The following is a 21,017-nucleotide window of genomic DNA, read 5'->3' on the forward strand; positions in this document are numbered from 1 at the left end:
GAAGGTTTGGCTATCTACCAGGGATCTCCCCCTCCATGTTCATTCCCGAAAGCTGGCACCCAGGTTTGTGGGACCCTTTGCAATATCCAGAGTCATTAATCCTGTGTCTGTCCGATTGAAACTCCCCAGGTCCATGAAAGTTCACCCCACTTTCCATGTGTCAAAACTCAAACCTGTCCGTGAAAGCAACCTGGTACCCCCCACCGAACCACCCCCACCACCTCGCCTTGTAGATGGAGGTCCCGTCTACACGGTGAAAAAGTTGCTCGCTGTGCGCCGTCGGGGACGGGGATTCCAGTACCTAGTGGACTGGGAGGGGTATGGTCCTGAGGAGAGATCCTGGGTTCCCACAAGCTTTATTATGGATAAAACGCTCATAGATGACTTTAACGGACAGCATCCTGATGCTCCTGGGCCGTCAGGTGCCGGCCCTAGAGGGGGGGGTACTGTCATGTCTCGTCAAATCTGTTAAGTGTTTTTGTTCACTAGCGTCATGTCTTGTCATACACTTCCTGTCTTATTGTGAAACCTAACTCTCCTCTCGTTTCAGGCCCTTGACTTCCCGGTGTGTTTCCCGCCTGTCTGATTGTCTACCCCGCCCTAATTGTCTCCACCTGTTCATTGTTACCTCGTGTATATATAGTCCGCGTCTCCCTTTGTCCTGTGCCAGATTGTCATGTGCCTTGTCTCGTACTCGCCTTGCTCTCTAGCGTCCTTGATCCTTGTAAGTCTAGTTATCAGTATTGCCTGTAAGGTCTTTTGTTTGATACTTTGCATCTCGTCTAGTTTGGTATCTTTGTTTGTTACTTTGTTATCGCCTCAGCCTTCGAGCTTGATTATTCATTTTCTAGTTTTCCAGTTATCCTTAGCGTTTTCTGTTGTACTTTGTATCTCCTTCAGTTTCCCATTCATTGTTTATCCTGAGCGCTTTGAGTTAATAAACCTTTTTATTTTGAATACTCCGCTGAGCTGTCTGTGGTCTGCATTTTTGAGTCCTCCTTATCTGGTGCCTCCGGGCTTGTCACTTTACTTGAGTATTTCCATTTTAAATATATATATGTAGTAATGGAAATTAGCTCTACCTCGAGCAGCGACAACTTTAACGGTTGAAGGTTATAGTAAGAATAATAATAATAATAATATAGTATATGATAAAATATAATTATGAGTACTTTTACTTTTGATACTTTAAGTACTTTTTGTTGCTAATACTTTTATACTTAAGTCAATTAAAATTTTACTTGTAACAGAGTATATTTACAGTGCGATATTGACACTTTTACTGAAGTGAAGGATCTGAATACACCAGTGTTAACAATTATTTTGTTGCATGGGCTTCATGTTTTCATATATTAGATTATATATACATCCACAAATTATTGTTTTTTTCTAAATATGGCTCTTTCCACAGCAGTGGAAAGTCATAAACTGGGAAACACATCCTCACTCGCTCCATGCTGAAGGATGCCTTTTTCAAAGAAGACATTTTGACATGTCACAGACAGAAAAGCACAGGTGTAAATGTAAAAATAATGATGGCTGAGTTTCATTTAGCTGCTTTAGGGGCTTTTTTTTTTGCATCACTACTGACATCTTTGGAGTCTATAAAATGGAAAGCATTGCATTGTGGGCTTGTTAGCAGAATGCCATGGGTGCAAGTTTTATTCTTTCATTGTTGAATTTTTGAGGGCTCTTCTTAATGGATACATTTACACACCGAAATCAGGCAATCAAATCAAATGTCTGACAACAGAGTGAACGACATAGTAAACAGGGTTGGATTTCAGATGCAGTCTGGTATTGAACATGCTGGCTCACTGTCATCCTGCCATAGCTTAGTGAGCCACCATTTTTATTCGAGGTGCCATCACTTTTAGTCTGTAAAAACAAGCCACCAGAGCTCAAAATGACATTTAATTTTTTTTAATGAACAAAGTCAAGACTTATTGAATTGACACGACAAAGAAACACAATTCTTTGCATGTGATCAGAAAGCAATTAATTGATAATCAAAACTGAAACATTTGCACATCTTTAGTGAACATTTTGCTCATTCTATCATCTTTATTTCAAACACTGAACACCTCTTCATTGAGAATATTTATATTCTCCATATTTTAATTGTAAATTTCTATTTTGTATTTTGTACTTTTCCTAAACTTGTTTCTTTTAATCTTTCTGTCCCCATGTTAAACCTCTGCTGTTCATCCCCTGTTGTCAACGCAGAGGAGTCCTGCTGGCTGTGAGACGCTCGCAGCAGCACCTGGTGCGTCTGAACTGGAAACCTGATCACGGGCAGGTACAAGAATAGCCCGACAGGGCCGTAAAGGCCACTCCCCTGACCTGCTGTGAACTGTCATTGAACTTGTTCCTGCTGAGGACAAAACCCTTCTCAGTTTTGTGTGGGCATGCAGCTTTGGACCCAGGTTTCCCTCGTTGCTTTCCGTTACACAATAATTTAGAGATACAGTGTGTTTACAGTAAGCAAAAAGGCCACCACTGAGAAGTTAAGCAACCTCTGCTAGCCTTTAACATTAACGTTTTACATTACAAATGATTATACGGCTGAAAATATGCTTAGTTTTTATTTAGCACCAAACAGGAAGAGGAGACTTTTGTTCTCGTGCTGATGGGGAATGACCCTGAGAATGTCTTCAGTGATCAAACAAGTGAAACACACAACATCCAACATATTTGTGTGAGGAGAAGTAACAGGATAGAAATGCCCCCAGTTTTGAGAAATCTACTAAATTATCATCTCGACGACACTCATAGTGTGCTGATTGGTCTGAGTCAGGCTCAAGGGATTCTCAGTATGTTTTCCAGATTACATCTTGTGACAAAGACTGAGATGCTTCTCTATCATTGCTTGCTGTGAATTTGGATGCTCAGTTTGACCCATGAAATGTTAGATGGAGCATATGACGAGTAAAATATATTTTAAAAAAAGATTGATTCATTTGAACATATTTACAGAATAATGGAAAACTAATTTTGTGTGAAACCCAGTGATAAATAGGAGTTTATTCTTCTTTTAAAGGTTTACAGGGTGTCTTTTTTACGTAAGCCTGTAACTGCAAAAACACAGCAGTGGTGAAAAGTAACTAAGTACGTTTATTCAAGTACTGTACTTAAGTATAATTTGGAGGTACTTGTGTTTTCTTTTTTTCTATTATTTCACACCTCTACTCCATTAGACTCATATTATTAATACAAAATATTATCAACAAACAAAATATAATACTTTATTTTAGATTAAAGTTATTAAACAGTGTGTGAAGTAATTAAAATTAGCCAAACCTTTACCAGCTGCAACATTAAAGCGATACACTAATCTATCAATGGTTATAATCCAGTAACATAATAGATATTTCTGAAATGGGCCATAATGAGTACTTTTACTCTTGGTACTTTAATTTGATGCTGATACTTTTGTACTTTTACTTATTTTTATGTAAAATTTTGAATGCAGGCCTTAAGTTATAGCAGAGTATTTCGACACTGTAGTATTGCTACTTTTACTTGTGTAAATGATCTGAGTACCTCTTCCCCCAGTGACACCCGGTGTCATGGACTGTGCCGGCTCTGCTGGGAAGGAAAAGCTGCTCTCTTTACGCTTTATCTCATTAGTCTGACTGGAGGAAGCTCAAGGAAAAAAGGAGGTCAAATGTGATTATAGTGTTGGATGCATGTTGAATGCATGACATTTGACATTTAGTGGACTGTATTCTCAATTATGCAGACTCCGATATATAGAAAGCAGCATTTTACCCACTTACTTCTAATGGAGTATTTAGCACATTTGTCATCACAATACTAATAATCATAGGTAGTATTTTAAGTACTTGTGATAGAGGACTTTTACAGTTTGTTATTGCTGCCGGGCAAAGTACTCACATCTTAAGTAAAAGTAGCAAAACCTCAGTGTCAGAATACCTTGTTACAAGTAAAATTTCTGCATTCAACCTCTTACTTTAATAAAAAAAAAAGTACAAATGCATTAGCATCAACATATACTAAAAGTACCAAAAGTAAAAGTACTCATTATAGACATTGTCCATTTTCAGAATCATAAATTATATTACTGGGTTGTAATTAGTGATGCATTAATGTGCACATCACTTTAATGTTGCAGCGCAAAAAGGTGGAGCTAATTTAACTTACTAAAGTGCTGGGCATTTCATTTTTATCAATATATCGTAATAAGTAGCAGTAGAGCACAAAGCATAATATCTGCCCTCAAAATAGAGTCGATTAGAAGCAGAAAGTAGCATAAAATGGAAATACTCAAGTAAAGTACAAATCACTGACTCGTGATTTCCACTTTAGCTCTACAAAAGTGTACATTTCCACCTGTGGAGAAACACCTCCCTGTTATAATTTAGTTTTCCTCAGCATTCGGGAGGAGCAGAGAAAGTGAGAGTCCCGCTCGGACCCCGGCAGGGCGGTGGGACCACCGCTCAGAGAGCACACACCCATGAGCGGCCAGTAGGAGGGGCCGTGCGCTGAGGTGTTTGAGAAGGTGATGCCGTAAAAGCGCCCAGTGTGTCGCAAACCAGGTGTTTTTGCGGGGGGAAGGTGATGTCGTAAAGCGGACAGGGGAAAGGGAGGGGAGGGGTGAGGCGGAGGAGGGGGAGACAGGAGGAGGAGGGAGGTGACTTGCGAGCGGCTGCGCTTCAGACTCAGCGAGAGGATCATGGCGGATGGCCCCAGGTGTAAGCGCAGAAAACAGGCGAACCCGAAGAGGAGCAGCGGTAAGTCCAAACTCTTCCGTAACCGCCGCCGGACGAGCCGGGCGGGCTGCCGGCGAGCCTTCCGCTCGGTAAAGTCCTGCTGGAGACTTTTTGGGAGTGAGTTGGACCACGTTTCGATGAGTTTGGGGGAGTATTAGTGTGTTCATATCGGTGTGGTGGTGTACCGTTATACCTGGCTGGCTTCTCCGCCTAGCGGTGCACGGGGCCGCCTGGCTGAGTGAACCGTTATTCGCCAGATATAAGAACCCGAGGAGCGCTCGATAGTTGTCCGTATTTTTAGTTTCCTTAACTTTTACTCTCTTTGTTCCTGTACTTTCTGTCACTTTTCCACCCATAGCAACACTTGGCGGCAGGTTGCGGGGCTTTCACAGAACAACGTGGCCCGCAGAGCGCAGTTTGTAGTTTAGTGTGGGCTTTTTTTTTTTTTTTTTTTTTTCAGGGCGAGGTTGTTGCGGGGTTAGTTTCGTGCTAACTTGCGGCTCACTCGGCCCCGGATGGTGCAGTTTCTCCCTCCCGTGCAAAATAATTCAACTTTATCGGTTTGTGCTGACGGCCGGATGCGTTCTCTGCCGCTGCCGTGAATGCATGGGATTTTTTGCATGGGATTTGGTCGACATCACCGGCGCTCGTGTGATGGAAAGGAGATGGGATGTTTATTTTATCTCCACTTCCACCCCTCCCAGCTTCATCTGCAGCACCACATGTTCCTTTAGTTAAGGTAAGAGTAGAAATTGTGTTTTTAAATACTCCTAAAGTGGATCGCCAAATTTATCTTCATGCATTGTGTTTCCTCGTTGCTCGTGCCAGTTTAGCTTCATTACTTTAGCAATTCTTGTGTTTCAGCGTGGAGTTTTTCTTGATAGCCCTGCACATTGCACTCATTGCACATGTTTGACTTGCTTTTTGCACCTGTCAATTCGGGCTTGTGAACCGCTAGCAACGCTGAAAATAAATGTTTTTTTTTAGGCAGCAATTGAGCATTATAAGAAATGTAGTTAGTAAGCATAGGTTTCGAGCCCCTTCATTACAAAATATGTGCATTTTATTTACCTTCTCGTACTTAGTGGAATATAATTGCAACAATCCTTAAACACTACCAACAGGAAGTTTATCTATGTGATATCATTAGAGGAATTACGTCAAAATAGGTGTTTGAGGGCTGGAGCTTTTTTTTTTTTTTTAATTCACCTGTAGTGAAAAAACGGTGTGAAAGAGTATTTCGATGTAAGTTCCTGTAATAACTTTAAATTTACACAACCCTCCGGAGCCAGATCCCTCATTGGACGGTTTCTTACCTGTACTCTCCCCCTCTTGCATCGCATCAGCCAATAAAAAAAGTAAACCCATAAATTTATATATTTTTAGACACCGTTATGAGGCATGATGTGTGTGAGCCGAGGGGCTGGAAAGCACCTTTTTTTTCTCCTGCTGACGACACGACGGTGACTCTGCGCGTCCGTACAGGAGCCATCATCATCATCATCATCATCATCATGTTTACCTGAACGCGGATAACGGGGCTGACAAATGGCCTAGAAATAAACAGAAATAACACCTGCTGGCTCTCGACCGTTAACGGAACAGGAACCGCTCGCCGTTCCCTGAAGGCTCAGTGTCTTGTGAGGAGCCAGGAAAACCGCTCCAAATGTCAACTTGTGCAGGTAGACATGATTTTTTTTTGTAGTTTTCACCGTGTGCCAGCGCCAGCTTCGCATGGATGCTCGCCTCCCTTCATTCTCGCGGGATTTATCTCATCGACACGCATTTCTGACCCACTTGTGCATGTTTTATCTTCCCTTTTATGCATTTTTTTGTGTGTGGACTGGTTGCCTTGTTAGGTCGAGTGCACTTAGCAGCCCTGTGTGTGTCTGTGCACGGAAAATGAGCGGTGCATAAGGTGGTTATTCCTCTGTTATTCCCCGCCGTGCACAATAACTGCGCCTGCAGAGCTCACCGTCAAACCTCTCGTTTCCATCTATTGTGTTGCGGTAATTCGTTATACAATTTCCTGAGCGGTGTGCGGAAGGGAATGGCGGTCAGTACCATTACTGCAGTGAAGGCGGGGTTGCTGTTTTTTTTCTGGACGGGAGACAGCCAGGTACGCAAGGTGATGCAACACCTATAAAGGTGTATTTTAACCGATTTCCCCGTGATATCCTTGCCGTGCGCGGCTCAAACACATGACGGGAGTATTCCTGAGCGTCTGATTTCGTTTAATCCCCAAACATATAACGTTAGATGAGATTATAATGTGAAAGGAGCGCATCCTTGTCCGTGTAACGGGGCGCACAATCAAGATGGCAAAAGGTGCCTTGATTCAGTGCGCACCGCTTTCATCTGCTGCGAGTGAAACTCATCTTCCTCTCCTTTCCGTTTCATTCTCCATCCTGCCTCGGTTCAGACGTTTATTTTTGCTGCTCGTCCACAGCCTGTCCTAACCCTCCTTTGAATTTCAAAGCAGCTGATGTGCCAAACATTAGCCTGTGCTAATGTGCCATGACCTCCAGCCTGTCATCACCATGATGTAGCAAACAGCTGCTGATACTATCAGCTATACGTCACAAAAGCTTCAGTTTATTATGATATAATTTCACAACAGTTCACCTGCTTGATAGTGGCTTTGTGTTCTGTAAATGAATTCATTTACATATAAGGAAACATAAAGGTGGACAAACTTTGTGCTGTGTATGGAAAGAGAGCGGGCAGACAGGCAGTAGATGGGCTCACCTTGAATTACATTCCACCTCAGGTCTTTCCTGATGGTACCTGATGTTCCTCAGGTGATAGTCTGTACATTTCATTCATGCATTTTAATGCATTTTAAGTCGTCATGGAGCCAAATCTGCTAACGATCACTTAGTATACTCTCAATATAATAATGTTGTCCATAAAATGTCAGATAATAGTGAAAAATGAACATTGTAACTTCCCAGAGCTGAAACTGTTGTCCAAACAACAGTCCACAAGCCAACCCCCCAAATATATATATTCATCTTTTATGTTTATATATGTATATAAAACAAAGAAAACCAGCAAATATAGAACCTGAGCATGTTTTGCACAGAAAATTACTCACGGAACGATTTATCGCTGATCAAAAATAGCCAGTTGATTTCATACATTAATTGACTTATCGACTAATCACCTAGCATTTTCACCTGTAGCTGTAGCACCTCACATGTCTCAGGGAACCATCTCCTTTCCTCACTGGGGAGTTTTGCTGACTCTTGTTTATCATTATTGATTATGGTCTGAGAACATTATAAGGCAAAGTATGACAGAGTTCAAATTACAGACACACTAATCTATATTAAGGCAGACTGGCAGCTGTACTATACATGGTTAGCAACAGCTGAGCATCTTTAACAATATGTGTTAAGAGCTCACTCACACCTGGGTTTCTTGGGTCCAAACTGTAGTTGACTTTAAAGTTGACTCGGCATGTTTGTGTGGTTTCAGTTTCTCATTGCGCCGTTGTACTTTAGTGAACCAGAACTGTTAGCAAAGTCATTAGCAGACTGTAAGCAGACAGATTAAGTCATCTGTCACTCCTGCTGGTTAGAGGCAGTGTTAGGGAGTGAAAAGAAACCTACTTCCAGTCCATGTAATTTAAGATAAACATTGTTTGAGCTCTTTGCTGTAGTAACGTCTCTGGTGTTTAAAACAGTAGAGAACGGGAGGAAAAAAAGCTGGATGTGAGCAACAGCTCACACTGTAGTTTGTCCTTGACTATTTTTTGTTATGCATGAGCAAGGCTAGTCTATAAAACCTTGTGTTTGTATTGTCATTTCCTGTAGTTATGATCTCGTTTATTATGAGCAACGTTGCAATTTACTTGAGATTGGACTGAGAGTCTCTGTGCTGGTTTAGTGTGCCATCTAAGTTCAGACTGCATTGGTCTCACCTATATAAACAAGCTAAAACTAACCTGCCTGGTGTTTTTGATAGCTGACAGTCTGTTGGCCTTGCTCTACTTCTTTACAGAGATGATTTCCCTCCAGGCAGCTGCTGTAAACATGGTGATATAAAAAATAGGAAATAATGAGTGTCATCTAGCTCTAGTCCTGCAGAGACCCCCACCAACCTTCACTTTTCTTTTACTGTCCTTGTTTTTGCCTTAATTAAACCCTTACCACAGAATACTCTGTACATTTAGAGTGAGTTGTGGCAGCATGCACCGTTTATGAAACAGTTTACTCATATGTTTTTCATGTAAAGTATATACTTACATCCCTGTGAAGCAGGGGAAAGTATGAAGCTGTTTGTTCTCTACCTAAACAGCCTTAGGTACAGGCTCAATGAACTTGTTTTCAGCTCCACCACATGTTCTGCAGCTCTGTAAATGGCAGGTGTCGGCCGTCCATGCGCGCCGCCTGTTGCTGCTGCCACTTTGGTCGCGGCTTCGTCATCCAGTGCCCTTCCTCTTGCTTTAAAGTGCTGCATGTTTGTGTGTGTACGAGAGCGCTCTCAGATGGGCTGTAATCTAACACTGCAATTTAGGGACTACAGGAATGCGGCCTGGTGTTAACATACCTTGACAGGATAAACACAGCAGCCTACTCCCAGGCTTGGACCTCTCGTACGTGCAACCCTGCCAGGTCCTGGGCATTCACCAGCGTCTCTCCGCCTGCCCTGTGGAGGTTTTTGGAGACATAAAAAAAAGGATTGGGTGTTTAAAGGTGCCCTGTGGAGTTTTCTCTAAACAAACAAACCTGCTTGAGATCTAACCAATGTGGTGAATGCATTTTCTTCCTCATGAAACTTGCAAATCTGATTTTTACGCATTTTCAATCCAGCATTGCTGACGTCAGCCTGTACTAGCTAGCAGTCATCTTCTCCTCTGTCTTTGCTGACACTTTTCAGCATATTTAGGCATATTACTACCACTTGTAGATCAGTGGAGCAGTACGAAAACCATTGCCTGGACTGTGTATTGCTTCACCTGCGTGCATGTGCAACTCTGTGTGTGTGCATGAGAGCAACAAAACGAGGACCCACTCATAGAAAAACAGCTCCATAGCACTGCTAGAAGCACCTCTTTGTAAGGTTTCTCTTTTCTTTGGAACCAGTTATGTTTCTAGAGCGAATGCTGTACTAAAAATATTGTTCGTTGTCATGCAACATAATAATCCTCAAATGTACCTTTGGTTTAATTATATGAAGTATTTTCACTCGCAGTGATAGTGGTGCATTAACAGACAAGTGTAGTGTTTACAACAGCTTTCACTGACTGTTCACCGACTGCTGTTTTTTAAAGTCTTTTAAGGGAAACAGACTTTTGTTGGTCTGAAAGTGCTTTGAATTACTGTTTTAAAGGAATACTCTTGTCTCTTTGGTGATAGGCTCTTTGATCAGCCTGCTGTTGTTTGATGCCTAGATGAGCAGCATTTTCTCTATGTGTCTGGTATTTATGCAGCTCTCCTCTGTGGATGCTGAAGCTGTAATGCTCCATTAGCGCCTCGCTTGTCGCACAAGCAAACTTTGCATCATCTCATAGGGACTCGGCCATTGAGCCGAGCTTATTGCTCCAAATCAGCGCTGTATAGTTCATCATGCAGGACTTTATTCTGTTTACCAGTGTTTCTTGAGCATGACGCACTGTGGTTCTAAAGCCATGTATAATCACACTCTCTTAAAGGAAAAAAGGGTTAAATGTAAATGCTGCAGCGTGTCTGTATTTTGTTTTTGTATGACTGAGCAGTTTTCTTGTGGTGCTCCAGTTACAGCTGTTCTACAGAGCAGAGGAGTGATCTGTGAGTGTCCTGAGATAGTATTAAGCATTAATTTCTGGCTAATGGGCCTTGCCATAGGCTGGGTTCATCCTGGTGCCCTCATTTGATTAGTCTGATAACAAATACTAGATGTTATAATGTTGTATAATCACATTTAGTAAATGCAATTAGACTAAATCCAACACGTTATTATAGTTGCCAAATATCAAAGCTGTTTTTTATATGAAGGATTAGTGATTTTGGCAGCGTTAGAGGGAAATTGGTTGTGGTCAACAGTAGCTGTTAATTGATCCACGACCAGTGGTCATATATTTTACTTTCTCCTTGTGCTAAAGAGCCTGGAGCTGTGTGTGTGTGTGTGTGTGTGTGTGTGTGTGTGTGTGTGCTCTCTTTCCCTTGTACAAATGGGCTTGTGGAATGACAAAGCACTACAGGATGTCTTTAGCAAGTCAGCATTAACCCCTCCCATTGCCTTTTATGGTCCGGAGGGGGAGGTGCGTCAGGGCTACTGATGCTGCTTCTGTGACTAATTGAGTAATGTGTGTGTGCCTGTGTTCGTGTGTCTGCGTCAGAGAGAGAGAGTGTGTGTGTGTGTTAGCATCAAGGTGGGAAACTGCTACTTTCCTCCAGGCTTTGCATAACAACACAGGCCTGCTTGTTTGGATTTACATGCATTAACATGGTGCCTGCGAGGGAAAATCAGTGGTTCCTGTTGCTGTTGCCTTTCAATTAGATGATGTTGGCCGATAAAGGCACCTTGACAGATCAGGCGTAGAAAGATGACTCAGTACAGCCTAATAAAGGCGTACGCACAAGCTTTAAACAATATACACCCACATGTCTGCCTTGCACAAGGTTTATGAAGTTATAGCAGGTTAAATTAAATGTGTACTAAGCAATATTTACCTAAAAAACAATGTATTGACTCTAGACTCATACAAAAGTAATGCCTCTCAATCATCACTCATGACCCACTAGAAGCGTGTGCCTGTATTTTCTTATTTTCCTCATATTTCGCTGTGGTCGGGACGTTTCTGGGCTGCAGCCTTTGGGCAGTGGGTGTGTAGCCCCAGCCAATAACAGTGCAGGGGTGAGGTCGGAACTTTATAAATAGGTTGCAACCAGGTACCAGACCGTAAGCAACATGCATCCAAGAGGGAAGCATGAAAGTGGTAGACAGAGAGCTGAAAACTGTAACTGACAATTCCTGCATAGCATATCTTGAAATACAGGAGTAGTTAAAGCCTGGATCATTTTATTCATCACATATACAGCAACTTTTAGCATTATTTAACTAAATACATATAACTATATGGGTAACAGAAGAAGAAAGGAAGTTATGCTTAACGAGAATGAGATGACGAGAAAAATATCAGCTGTCTTAATGAATCTGATGATGATGTTCAGGGTGTGTGGGGAGGTTGATGAGCTAAGCTATGCCTTAAAAACAGCCACAATCTGTTTTAATGAAACTGTTGCACGGACGCGCCTGTTGTCATGCAGGTGTGATTTGCCCCTGCAACTCGTGAACGCTCAACATGGGAACTATTTCCAGTCGAGGTGGAAGGGAAACGGTGCGCTGACCTCTGATATGAAATGAAACTGAGAGCAACTAGCTGTGTCATTCAGGCTGCACGGCACAGAGGAGTCTAAATAAATCTGAAAAATGTGTGATAGCGTGGCTTTTGAAACTTTAAACTATAAGTTGTGTGCATCACAATTGTTGACTACTCAGATTTGAGGAGGCAGCCCCCCCCCCCCCCCACATAGTCAACCATCCTCCCAGTCCTCCACAGAGAGGTCAGAGGTCGATGGTGCAGCCCTGCACCAGAAAACACGTGAGAAAGTGGCAGTTTCAGTGTTTGCCACATTTCCCCAGTGTGCTTCGTAAAGATCACACAAAAGTAAACAAAGAAAATACCATACAAGACCTTTTTTCTCTGCTTCAAATCATTATAAATGGGTGTGTGCATTGATAGTAAACTGCACTGACATCAATTTTTGCTTATTTTTATGTACATGACCTTCATTGTTAGTCACCCCAGTCCTCCAGTGCCAGTTTGTGCACCATTTCATCAATTTAGGAGTAACAAATCAAGCCTGCAAGAGTAGAAGTGCAGTAAAAACTTGAGAAGAACATCTTCAGGTGGCATCTTTATCCATTACCTGTTCTATGTCCAGGCAGCAGAAATGAATCTATTACCCCATTCAAAACTCAGTCAGGATGTTTACAGTGATATCAAAACACACAAGTGTGCTTCATTCGTTCTGCAGATGGCTGTGTAATAGTCAAAGCCTTCAAAATAAGAAAAGAAAGAAAAAAAATAGGAATTTAATGTCTGTTCTTTCTGGATTTGTTGCTATAATTTAATGAAAGACATTCACAGTTTAAAGCTGCTGTGGCCTCATAAATATGTGACATGTGAAAGATGTGTCATGCTAAGAATGAAGCGCTCAGAAGCGTTGGCAGAAAAGAGCCATTTCACGTTTAGTCTGCCGCGCCTAATTAAAATAAGATTAGAGTAAAGCCAACTCCTCCAAACTTACAATGGCGTTTAAAATTGATGTTATGAAGACATAGTCAGCTCACTGCCACCTACGCGCAAAGCAAAGCAAAGCAGAGCAAACGTGGAACCAAAACTGACATTTACCTCCAGCGCCACTGGTGCATAAAATCTCAGAGGAACTGCCAAACTCGTATTAGTACTGTTCTTAAATGTGGCCTAACCCATTTCCACAAGTAACCTGCTTTGCTGTTGTCTTTCATCGTTCTCATTAAACCACCTGAATATTCATGCATTCAAGAGGCTCCCCTAGCAGCTAACAGCTAAAACTTTAATCTGTACTGTGGTGCTAACCAGGGCTGAGCTGTGAAAGACAGCCTGTGGTGAAGGGACCCAGTTTATTCTGTTGGTGCTCACCAGCATCCCACCACACACCATGCATGTGTGTGTGTGTGTGTGTGTGTGTGTGTGTGTGTTAAAACTCCCATATATGAGTGCACATGTGCGTTTGCATGAGTGTTAAATGCTTTTCTACATGTTTGTGTTTATACGTGTTTGACAGTGTCGGTTATGTGCGCATGCAGACCAGTATGTGTCAAAAGAAAGACTCCCATTCAAAGTCCTGTGTGTGGGTGTGTGTGGGAGAGGGGGAGCACTCTTTCACACTCAACCGGTGGGAAACTCCTCTCCTTCTCCTTTGGTGGTAGCACAATTTGCATATCCTGCCATCCTCCATTCTCTTTTTTCTCCTGCCGCCTGAGAAGCAGAACAGAGGCCGCCGGATCCTTGAGCTCAGAGGAAATCCGTGAAAACTCAGCCCAAACCTGCTGCCTGCCTCCAGGCACAGCGCCGAGCCGCTGATACAGTAGAGACTAAGTCGAGCTGTAGTCCTGCATGTCGTCATTGAAGTGGAGTGTCGCATGCCTATGATAGGCCACATTCCATTAAAATTGGGACACATCTCAAAGGTAAACCAGACAGAAACAGGTGCAGCAAAGCTGAGACGAATAGAAGTGCAGCGCGCTGCTGAAATATCGTTCCTCCCCTTGTTATTCAGTCATCAAACCTAAACGTCTAGTAGAATAACTGATTAGTAATCGTCAACTACTTTGATAATTGCTTAATCATTTGCGATATATATAATATTTTGGGGTTTTGGACTGTTAGCTGAAACATTTTATAGACTACAGAGCATTTGAGAAAATAGTTGTTAGATTAATCAGTAATGAAGATAACCGTTATTTGCATCCCTCGACTTGATTGCTCTTAAACCAAGTAAAATCTACTGTTTGGGAATTCGATAATTTTACTTATTTTCTAATACTGGAGGGTCACTTTTTAAAGGGTTGTTGAGTAATAGAAGGACCTGCCTAGTGTAAATAATTCTCACTTGATTTCAGAAAATTCAATCTTATCCACATCTTGTCACTCGTTTGATGAAAAGGTTTTAAGACTCAAAGCTGCTGACTTCTTTAGTGTGTGTTGTCGTGACCAGCACACTATTGGAAAAGACTTTTAATCTGAAATGCCCTGCCTGTGCTTACTGAAGTTCCACAGTATACAGTAATGGAAAATGCTTCTTTAGGCATGCACCATGGTATATACTTTCAGCCTTTTCACAGGAACCAGATTCTTTTCACGGGAACATTTTGTATTAAAATAACCTAAAAAGCCACAGTGGGTTATTTATTCTAATTTCACATTTCATTACTCTCACAAACCAAAGCTAAATAAAACCACAACCCTAACCGAGGAATTCCCGGAAGATTCCGACTTATTTATGATTGAATAAAAACCTGCAGGAGGAGCAGGGGAGGCGACCTCCCAGTGGTCTCAGGAGACATAAATCATGAGCTGTGGACAGGTGGGTTAGGAGGGGCCTGGACTCACTGAAGACCCCCCAGAGACATGAGTGGGTACAGCAGCAGCAGGACAGGTGGGAGTGGAGGAGAGAGTTACATTAGAAGCACAGCGGAGGGATTTATTCTGTTCTTCTCTTCTCAGATCACCGTGTGCATCAAATGAGGAATTGCTCAGAAATTTCTACATTTAATTAAATGCCATGTCGGAAAATTAAGGTGGACACTGCTGAAAATATGTCACATGTTGCATCACATGTCTAACCACCTCACTGCTCCTAAAGTAGTTGGCTGGAAAGCTTTTGTTGACATACCTGCCATTAATACACCAGTCATTGGTTGAAATGAACCAGCTCTCTGGGGCATTTTGGGAATCGTCTGTTCTTATTAACCTCACAAAGAGTCAGTCTTCCTCTTCCTTAACATGAGCCTGAAGCTTGCAGGTGTGTTTAGCATCGAGTTGGCAACATGCTGTTTTTCTCCCACTATATTCCTGCTTGTTGAACTTACATCTCAGGGGAAGCCATTGACCGTGACATTTAGCTTTCCCTCCTTTTGTTTGCTTTTCGGTGGTTCAGTTCCCCGGGGAAATTAAATGAACGTGATTGGTTGTCGGTCCCACCTGTCAGAGGGTATCTGCATAAAGTTGAATCAGTCTCAACTTCCTTGTATCGTCACACATGGAGACTTTTGAATCTTCAGGTTCAATTTACAATGATTTACAGTTGAAACAATTAGTCAATTAATTAGTCAAGAGACTTATAAAAAAAGAATTAAAAACTTACTGGAAATTGTTCTGGTAATTGATTAATTGTTGTTTTTCAATCAAAAATGCCAAAAACATTTGATAGTTCCAGCTTCTCAAGATTTGCTCTTTTTCCCTGTTTATTAATCATTATAAATGAAACATCTTTGGCTTTTGGGTTGTTGGTTGTATAAAACAAGTAATTAGTTGTCACCTGAACTCCAAAAATCTCCAAGAGCATCATTGGTAAATAACACTGGTTCCTGATTGGTCTCCTCCTGGGCGGTGCTGCTCTTTGTATTTGAACATTATTCAGTTTCCTTTTGAATACCTGCCTGCTAATAATGATGCACCACTATACTGTGGTTCTGTTTACATTCTGTGGACAGATTTCTCTTTATTTATTGGGATGTTATATTTGTTTCATAGTTGGACAGCTGCTGTCTTTTTATTTTTCCCTCTCGCCACGCCGGCGGATGTGAGTGAACACGCTGAAATGGAACAGAGGATTTGATTAGAAGCTGAGTTGAGATGTGAACTCTCTCTTTGTGTCTCTCCTCCATCCTGTGTCCTGTGGGCTCGCAGTGCGTGGAGCCAGAGGGATGATATATGACGCTTGTAAAAAAAACACTGGGAGGAAGAGGTGGAAGACACCTCTTGCTTGCAAAAAAAAAAGAGCTGCAGGTATATTTGAAGCCCTTGATACACTGTCAGGGTAATTTTTGATTTTTTTGTCGATGTTGGAGAACATTAGCAGTCATCCTTTTTGAATCGTGCAAGCAAATTCACAGCTGAGTGAAAGAGAGAGCTGAGCGGCTGAAAGGGAGTGTTGTTATTGAATTACAGGTGATGGCTGCTAATTGGGCCCTCCAGAGGGTGTGTGCATGAATGTGTGTGTGTGTGTGTGTCTGGCTCTAGGGATGCGCAGTTGATGAAGCTGTTAGGGTAAAGTGCGGGGCCCCTGTGCGCTCCCTGAGTGCTGTGCTTTAGAGGCTGTCCTGTCCCTGCGGAGGGGCGCTAATGGAGGCCACCCAGCCCAGATGAATTACACCCAGACTGGATGGATGGAGGGACGACAGAACCGGGGGCGATGCTGCTGTAATTGAGGCGGCTGCTGAGCCAGAAGAGCGTTTGGTTTTTGATGAGCTGTAAGCACGAAGCAACACGTTTGCACCGGAGCTGTGACAGTAACAGCATTACCACCCCACTGTGGCTCTTGGCGGGGTGTTGGCAGGGCCTGAAAGTCATACTGCACAGGCGTTATCTGAATACATGTTATTCTGCACTCAGTGATTCATGGGAGACAACAGTTCGAGCCCTGTGAAATCTGTTTTATTTTTTCTCCGGTGTTTAACGATTTAAGCATGTTTTGTCATCAGCAAACGTGTCTTATCATGTGGGGGAATAAAATTTCAACAATTCAATGAGAAAATAACCAAAAGTAAAGATTTGCTGTTTATCAATTCGCCATGGCCATTTTTCACACGTCTTCTGCATTTTATAAACAGAAATGTGTATGCGCTGAATCTTATTGTCTTACAATGTTCAGTCAAAGCTGATTTTAAATGGCTGTTTTGACACTTAAAACAGAAAAAGACCACAGGTATTCAACCGCTCCAAGTCAGCATTTAGTAGCTGCATCTTTGGCAGCGATTACAAGCTTGAGTCGGTGCGGAAGGAAAATATGCATATGTATATTTTCCGGAGCTCTCCAAAACCAGGAGCGAGCACAACAAGACTAAAGGAATAATCGAGTAACAAGAAAAGTTGCTAATAAAAATATAATGACAGCTTACCCCAGGAAAATAAAAGAATGCCAGCTACTGAAACTCAAACATTTTGACTGAAGCTGTTTATATTTGAAAGAGACAGGAAAGATCCCAGACTGGATTTCAGCCTCCCATAACATCAAGACATCCCGTTGCTGTGAGCTGATGAAGCTCTTTTATAAGATTTCTCTGTTATTTTGGCACGAATGTGTTTCCGGGATTTTAATGACAGTGATGTTCAGTTATGATGTGCGATTTCTGGTGTTTTTGTGTTTGTCTTAGGGTAAGGACACCAGCACCAGGTTCATATCTCTCTGCAGTTTGGAGCAGAAAGAATTTATCAGTCATTTAATCCAGCTTCTCAACTCCAAGGACTTCCTGTTTTGTTTTGTTTTTTTTTTGTCATATGAGAGAGTGAATTAAATATCTTTGTGTTTTGGACCAGGCACTTTGAACACATTTGGGCTGCTTTTCTTTTTTCATTATTCTATATACATCACATCTGATGTACTTTCCCGTGTAATTGTTATTCATTTTCTGCTGAGCGTTCAGCGTCTCTGCTGTCACTGAGAACGCCGCCGTGTTTTTCCACTTTGGTAGATTTCTGTTGATCAAAGCAGTTTTGGCATCATTGTTGCCGCTGCAGCGTGATTGCTGAGGTGTCAGCTGTTCAGTCTACAAGAGATGCGGACAAACGACACTGCGGGCTTTCTCATCATTTTGTTGCTGTGTTCTTGCTGCTGCCTCTCAGAGGGGTTTTGGCTCCCTCTACCACCGCTGAGGGAAACCTGTGGGGCCACACCTTGGTCTCTGTGCATCTGTGAAGCCATTTGCATCATCATATCTGCAAATTTTTACGCTTTGCCGTTACCAGACTGAAGTTATCAACCATCAACAGTTATGTGTGTGTGAGACTGAGATTGTGTGGCCTGTTTACTTTCAAGGGGGGTGTGTCTGCTCTGGCAGGAAGTGAGTGAGGGGGTCTGCTGTGTGTCCTTACAGAGTTTCCTCTGTAGTAGTGCTGTAGCAGTGCTTGTTGCAACATTGCTGTCTTGTTTACTTCATTTTCAACAAAAAAAGATGATATTCTGCACAATCCTTGCAGGGATTTTTCGTGTCTTGGTGCTGAGTGAACGTAGAGGAAGCTCTGTCTTCTCTTCACACCTGCGTAGGTAAACTGCCGTCTTCACTTTGCACTGTGATGCACAAACATTAAACCACATAACCAGCCTGCAGAGGTTACAGTTTATCTTTTCTGACATGATAGCAAAGTGGCAGCATCCAGAGCAGAATGATGCAGAGTTTTGTCTGTGGTTGGTAAGTTTAGGTAACTAGTCTTCTGTTTGAAGGTCAGATTTGGTCAGACTGACAGCTCACTGAAGCCTACTCTCTTTGCCTCACCTTTGTTCTGAAAATGTTGGGATCAGACGTGTTACTCCAAATCACCTGTTGACTTTTGGAAACCACCTGCCAGTTTAATCGATGGGCAAAAAGTTCAATTTCCTGCCCTCATCAACTATGTAACCTAAGCAGAAGTCTGGCTGAGCTGCAGTTTTCCTTTTTGGGTTATCGGCATCAGAGAATTGGCACAGGTGCAGCTCCGAGGCTGCAGCTTTTATGTCTCGACTGGGTTTCATCAACGCTGTTTGTTTTCCCCTCTGGTCTCATGCAGCAGGCATCTTAATGTGAGCTCAGAGATACTTGGGAGTTAATCTCACCAACCTGTAGTGAGCTAGTATAGAGGCTCATTAGTCACCAGTCGCTTTGCCTCCAACAGTCACCAACAGAAAAGGCAGAAGGAGGCCAGAACTCACAGAAAATCAGAAGTATGTGAGTTGTCTGTACACCAAACTTCAATGTCTGTACTAATTGTCTAGTCTGAATCGATTCACAAGTGTAAAAACCCTGTGATGTGGCCAGTAAATTACATTTTCATTATTTTAATACAGGCTATAAGATGCTTCCAGGTTGATGCAGTTAAGTTGAATAAATTACTAAAATAAGCTGCTTACTGTCACACAGATTTCTCTGCTTTTTTTCTTACAATGACCCAGGTTCAGTAAGTTTAACTGTCAGTCATGTTTCATCTGCAGCTCAGTGGGCAAAGAACAGGAGTCAGTCATTTGCACACGGTGCAGTGGAGTAAAAGCCGAAATATACTCACAACTTTTATCTTGTATCAGTATCACAAAACCAAATTCCGACACACATGGTCAAAAAAGATTTAGAGCCTGACAAAACAAGCAGTTTATGCCATGTGGATACATCAGCTTGGTCTCTGAGAAATTATATCGGGCATTTTTCACCACCTTCTGACATTTTTATTGATCGAACCATTAATTGAGAAAATAATTGGCGGTTTAAATGATAATCGTTAGTCGCAGCCATAATTTGATTAATGTGTGACTGTGCTCTTGAAATAAAGTCATGCTAATTTGGAAATGGAAAAAGGTGCACATAAAACTAATTAATCCAAAATAGGATAGGTATGTGGAAATATGTTAATGGGACGTGACCTAAAATTTTCTTCCCTCGTTGCCTTAAGTTTTACTTCTTTCTTGGAAAAGCCGTGAAAGCCTCTCGCCAGCCTCTTTTCTCTCCCACTCCCTCCATGTCGAGACAGGTTCGGTTTATTTACGTACATAAAGCCCTCATCAGATTTGTCTCGCAACACAGCACTTAAATACAGCTAAAACAACAACTGAAGACAAGCAGAAACAAGCAAACATAAGGATTTGCTGCTTGAATGTGGATGTTTGTGTGTTAATATGTGTGAAGAGGTGTGTGTGTGTATATACAGTAAACCCTTCCCAGCGTAGCAGGTGTGCCCGGGCTTCAGCCCCATTACAAGTCTCATAAATACCACCTGACACTGTTACAGCAGGCGGGCTTCGATATAAAACTCTCCTCCTGTGGCGTGAGCATGCAGCCCTTCAGCACAATTATATTAAACCACACTTCAGGGGAGGAAAGCTCCAGCTCCAGCCCAGAACCTCTTAACAGTCTGAGCCGGTCTGCTCACACATGCTCTGTCTGTCTTTGGAAAAACACACAAAAAAAACACATCATAAAGGTCAAGGGGTATTGGAGTTTAATCCATTTGATTCCTTGAACAGTTAAGGCAAATTGGGCACATTTGTGGCCAGAAGGTGATGTAATTATAAACATTTGTCTGGCATTCACTTTGTGCAGACACACCTGCGCAGTGTTTTTCTGGTTAGCCTCTTCGCTCCCTCGCCCGGATGACATTTCAGCCGGCCGGCGATCTGAACGTGCTTGACATTTTGTTAAACTGCACTCGGAAGGTTCTGCCTGTCCCAGTGTTTTCCTTCCCCTCCTCCCTGCATTGTGTGACTGGGTAAACATGCACGCACACACACAAACACACACTCAAACTCAAACACATGCGTATATCCTCACAGGCTGCCTATACATCTGGGGGGTTTGCTTTGTACGCCTGCAGGTTTAGGATTATGCCTTTGTCTTTATTGCCCGCAACGCACAGAACAGCCTTGAGTTGTTTATTTTCGCTGTTTTCCCTAAACACACCTGTAAAGAAAAAGTAGGCTAGCATCTCATTATGCTCTCAAAACAGGTCAATATTTCCACAGTCAGTACATCGAAGGTTTCTGCTGTGCAGCCTCTCCTGTGCTC

At 42.3% G+C, this 21,017-nt stretch overlaps 1 protein-coding gene across 2 annotated transcripts in view; it reads left to right on the forward strand.

Moving 5' to 3' along the window:
- Positions 1-4,694: 4,694 nt before the first annotated feature.
- The window catches only part of LOC121614739 (zinc finger E-box-binding homeobox 1-like), a 63,322-nt gene continuing 46,999 nt past the window's right edge, over positions 4,695-21,017 (forward strand). For both annotated transcript variants that reach the window (XM_041948775.1, XM_041948776.1), the window contains exon 1: positions 4,695-4,754. In XM_041948775.1, coding sequence (XP_041804709.1) covers positions 4,697-4,754 — 58 coding nt within the window. In that variant the 5' untranslated portion in view covers positions 4,695-4,696. The remainder of the gene's footprint in view (positions 4,755-21,017) is intronic.

Source organism: Chelmon rostratus, chromosome 12, assembly GCF_017976325.1.
Source record: "Chelmon rostratus isolate fCheRos1 chromosome 12, fCheRos1.pri, whole genome shotgun sequence".
Lineage (NCBI taxonomy): Eukaryota > Metazoa > Chordata > Actinopteri > Chaetodontiformes > Chaetodontidae > Chelmon > Chelmon rostratus.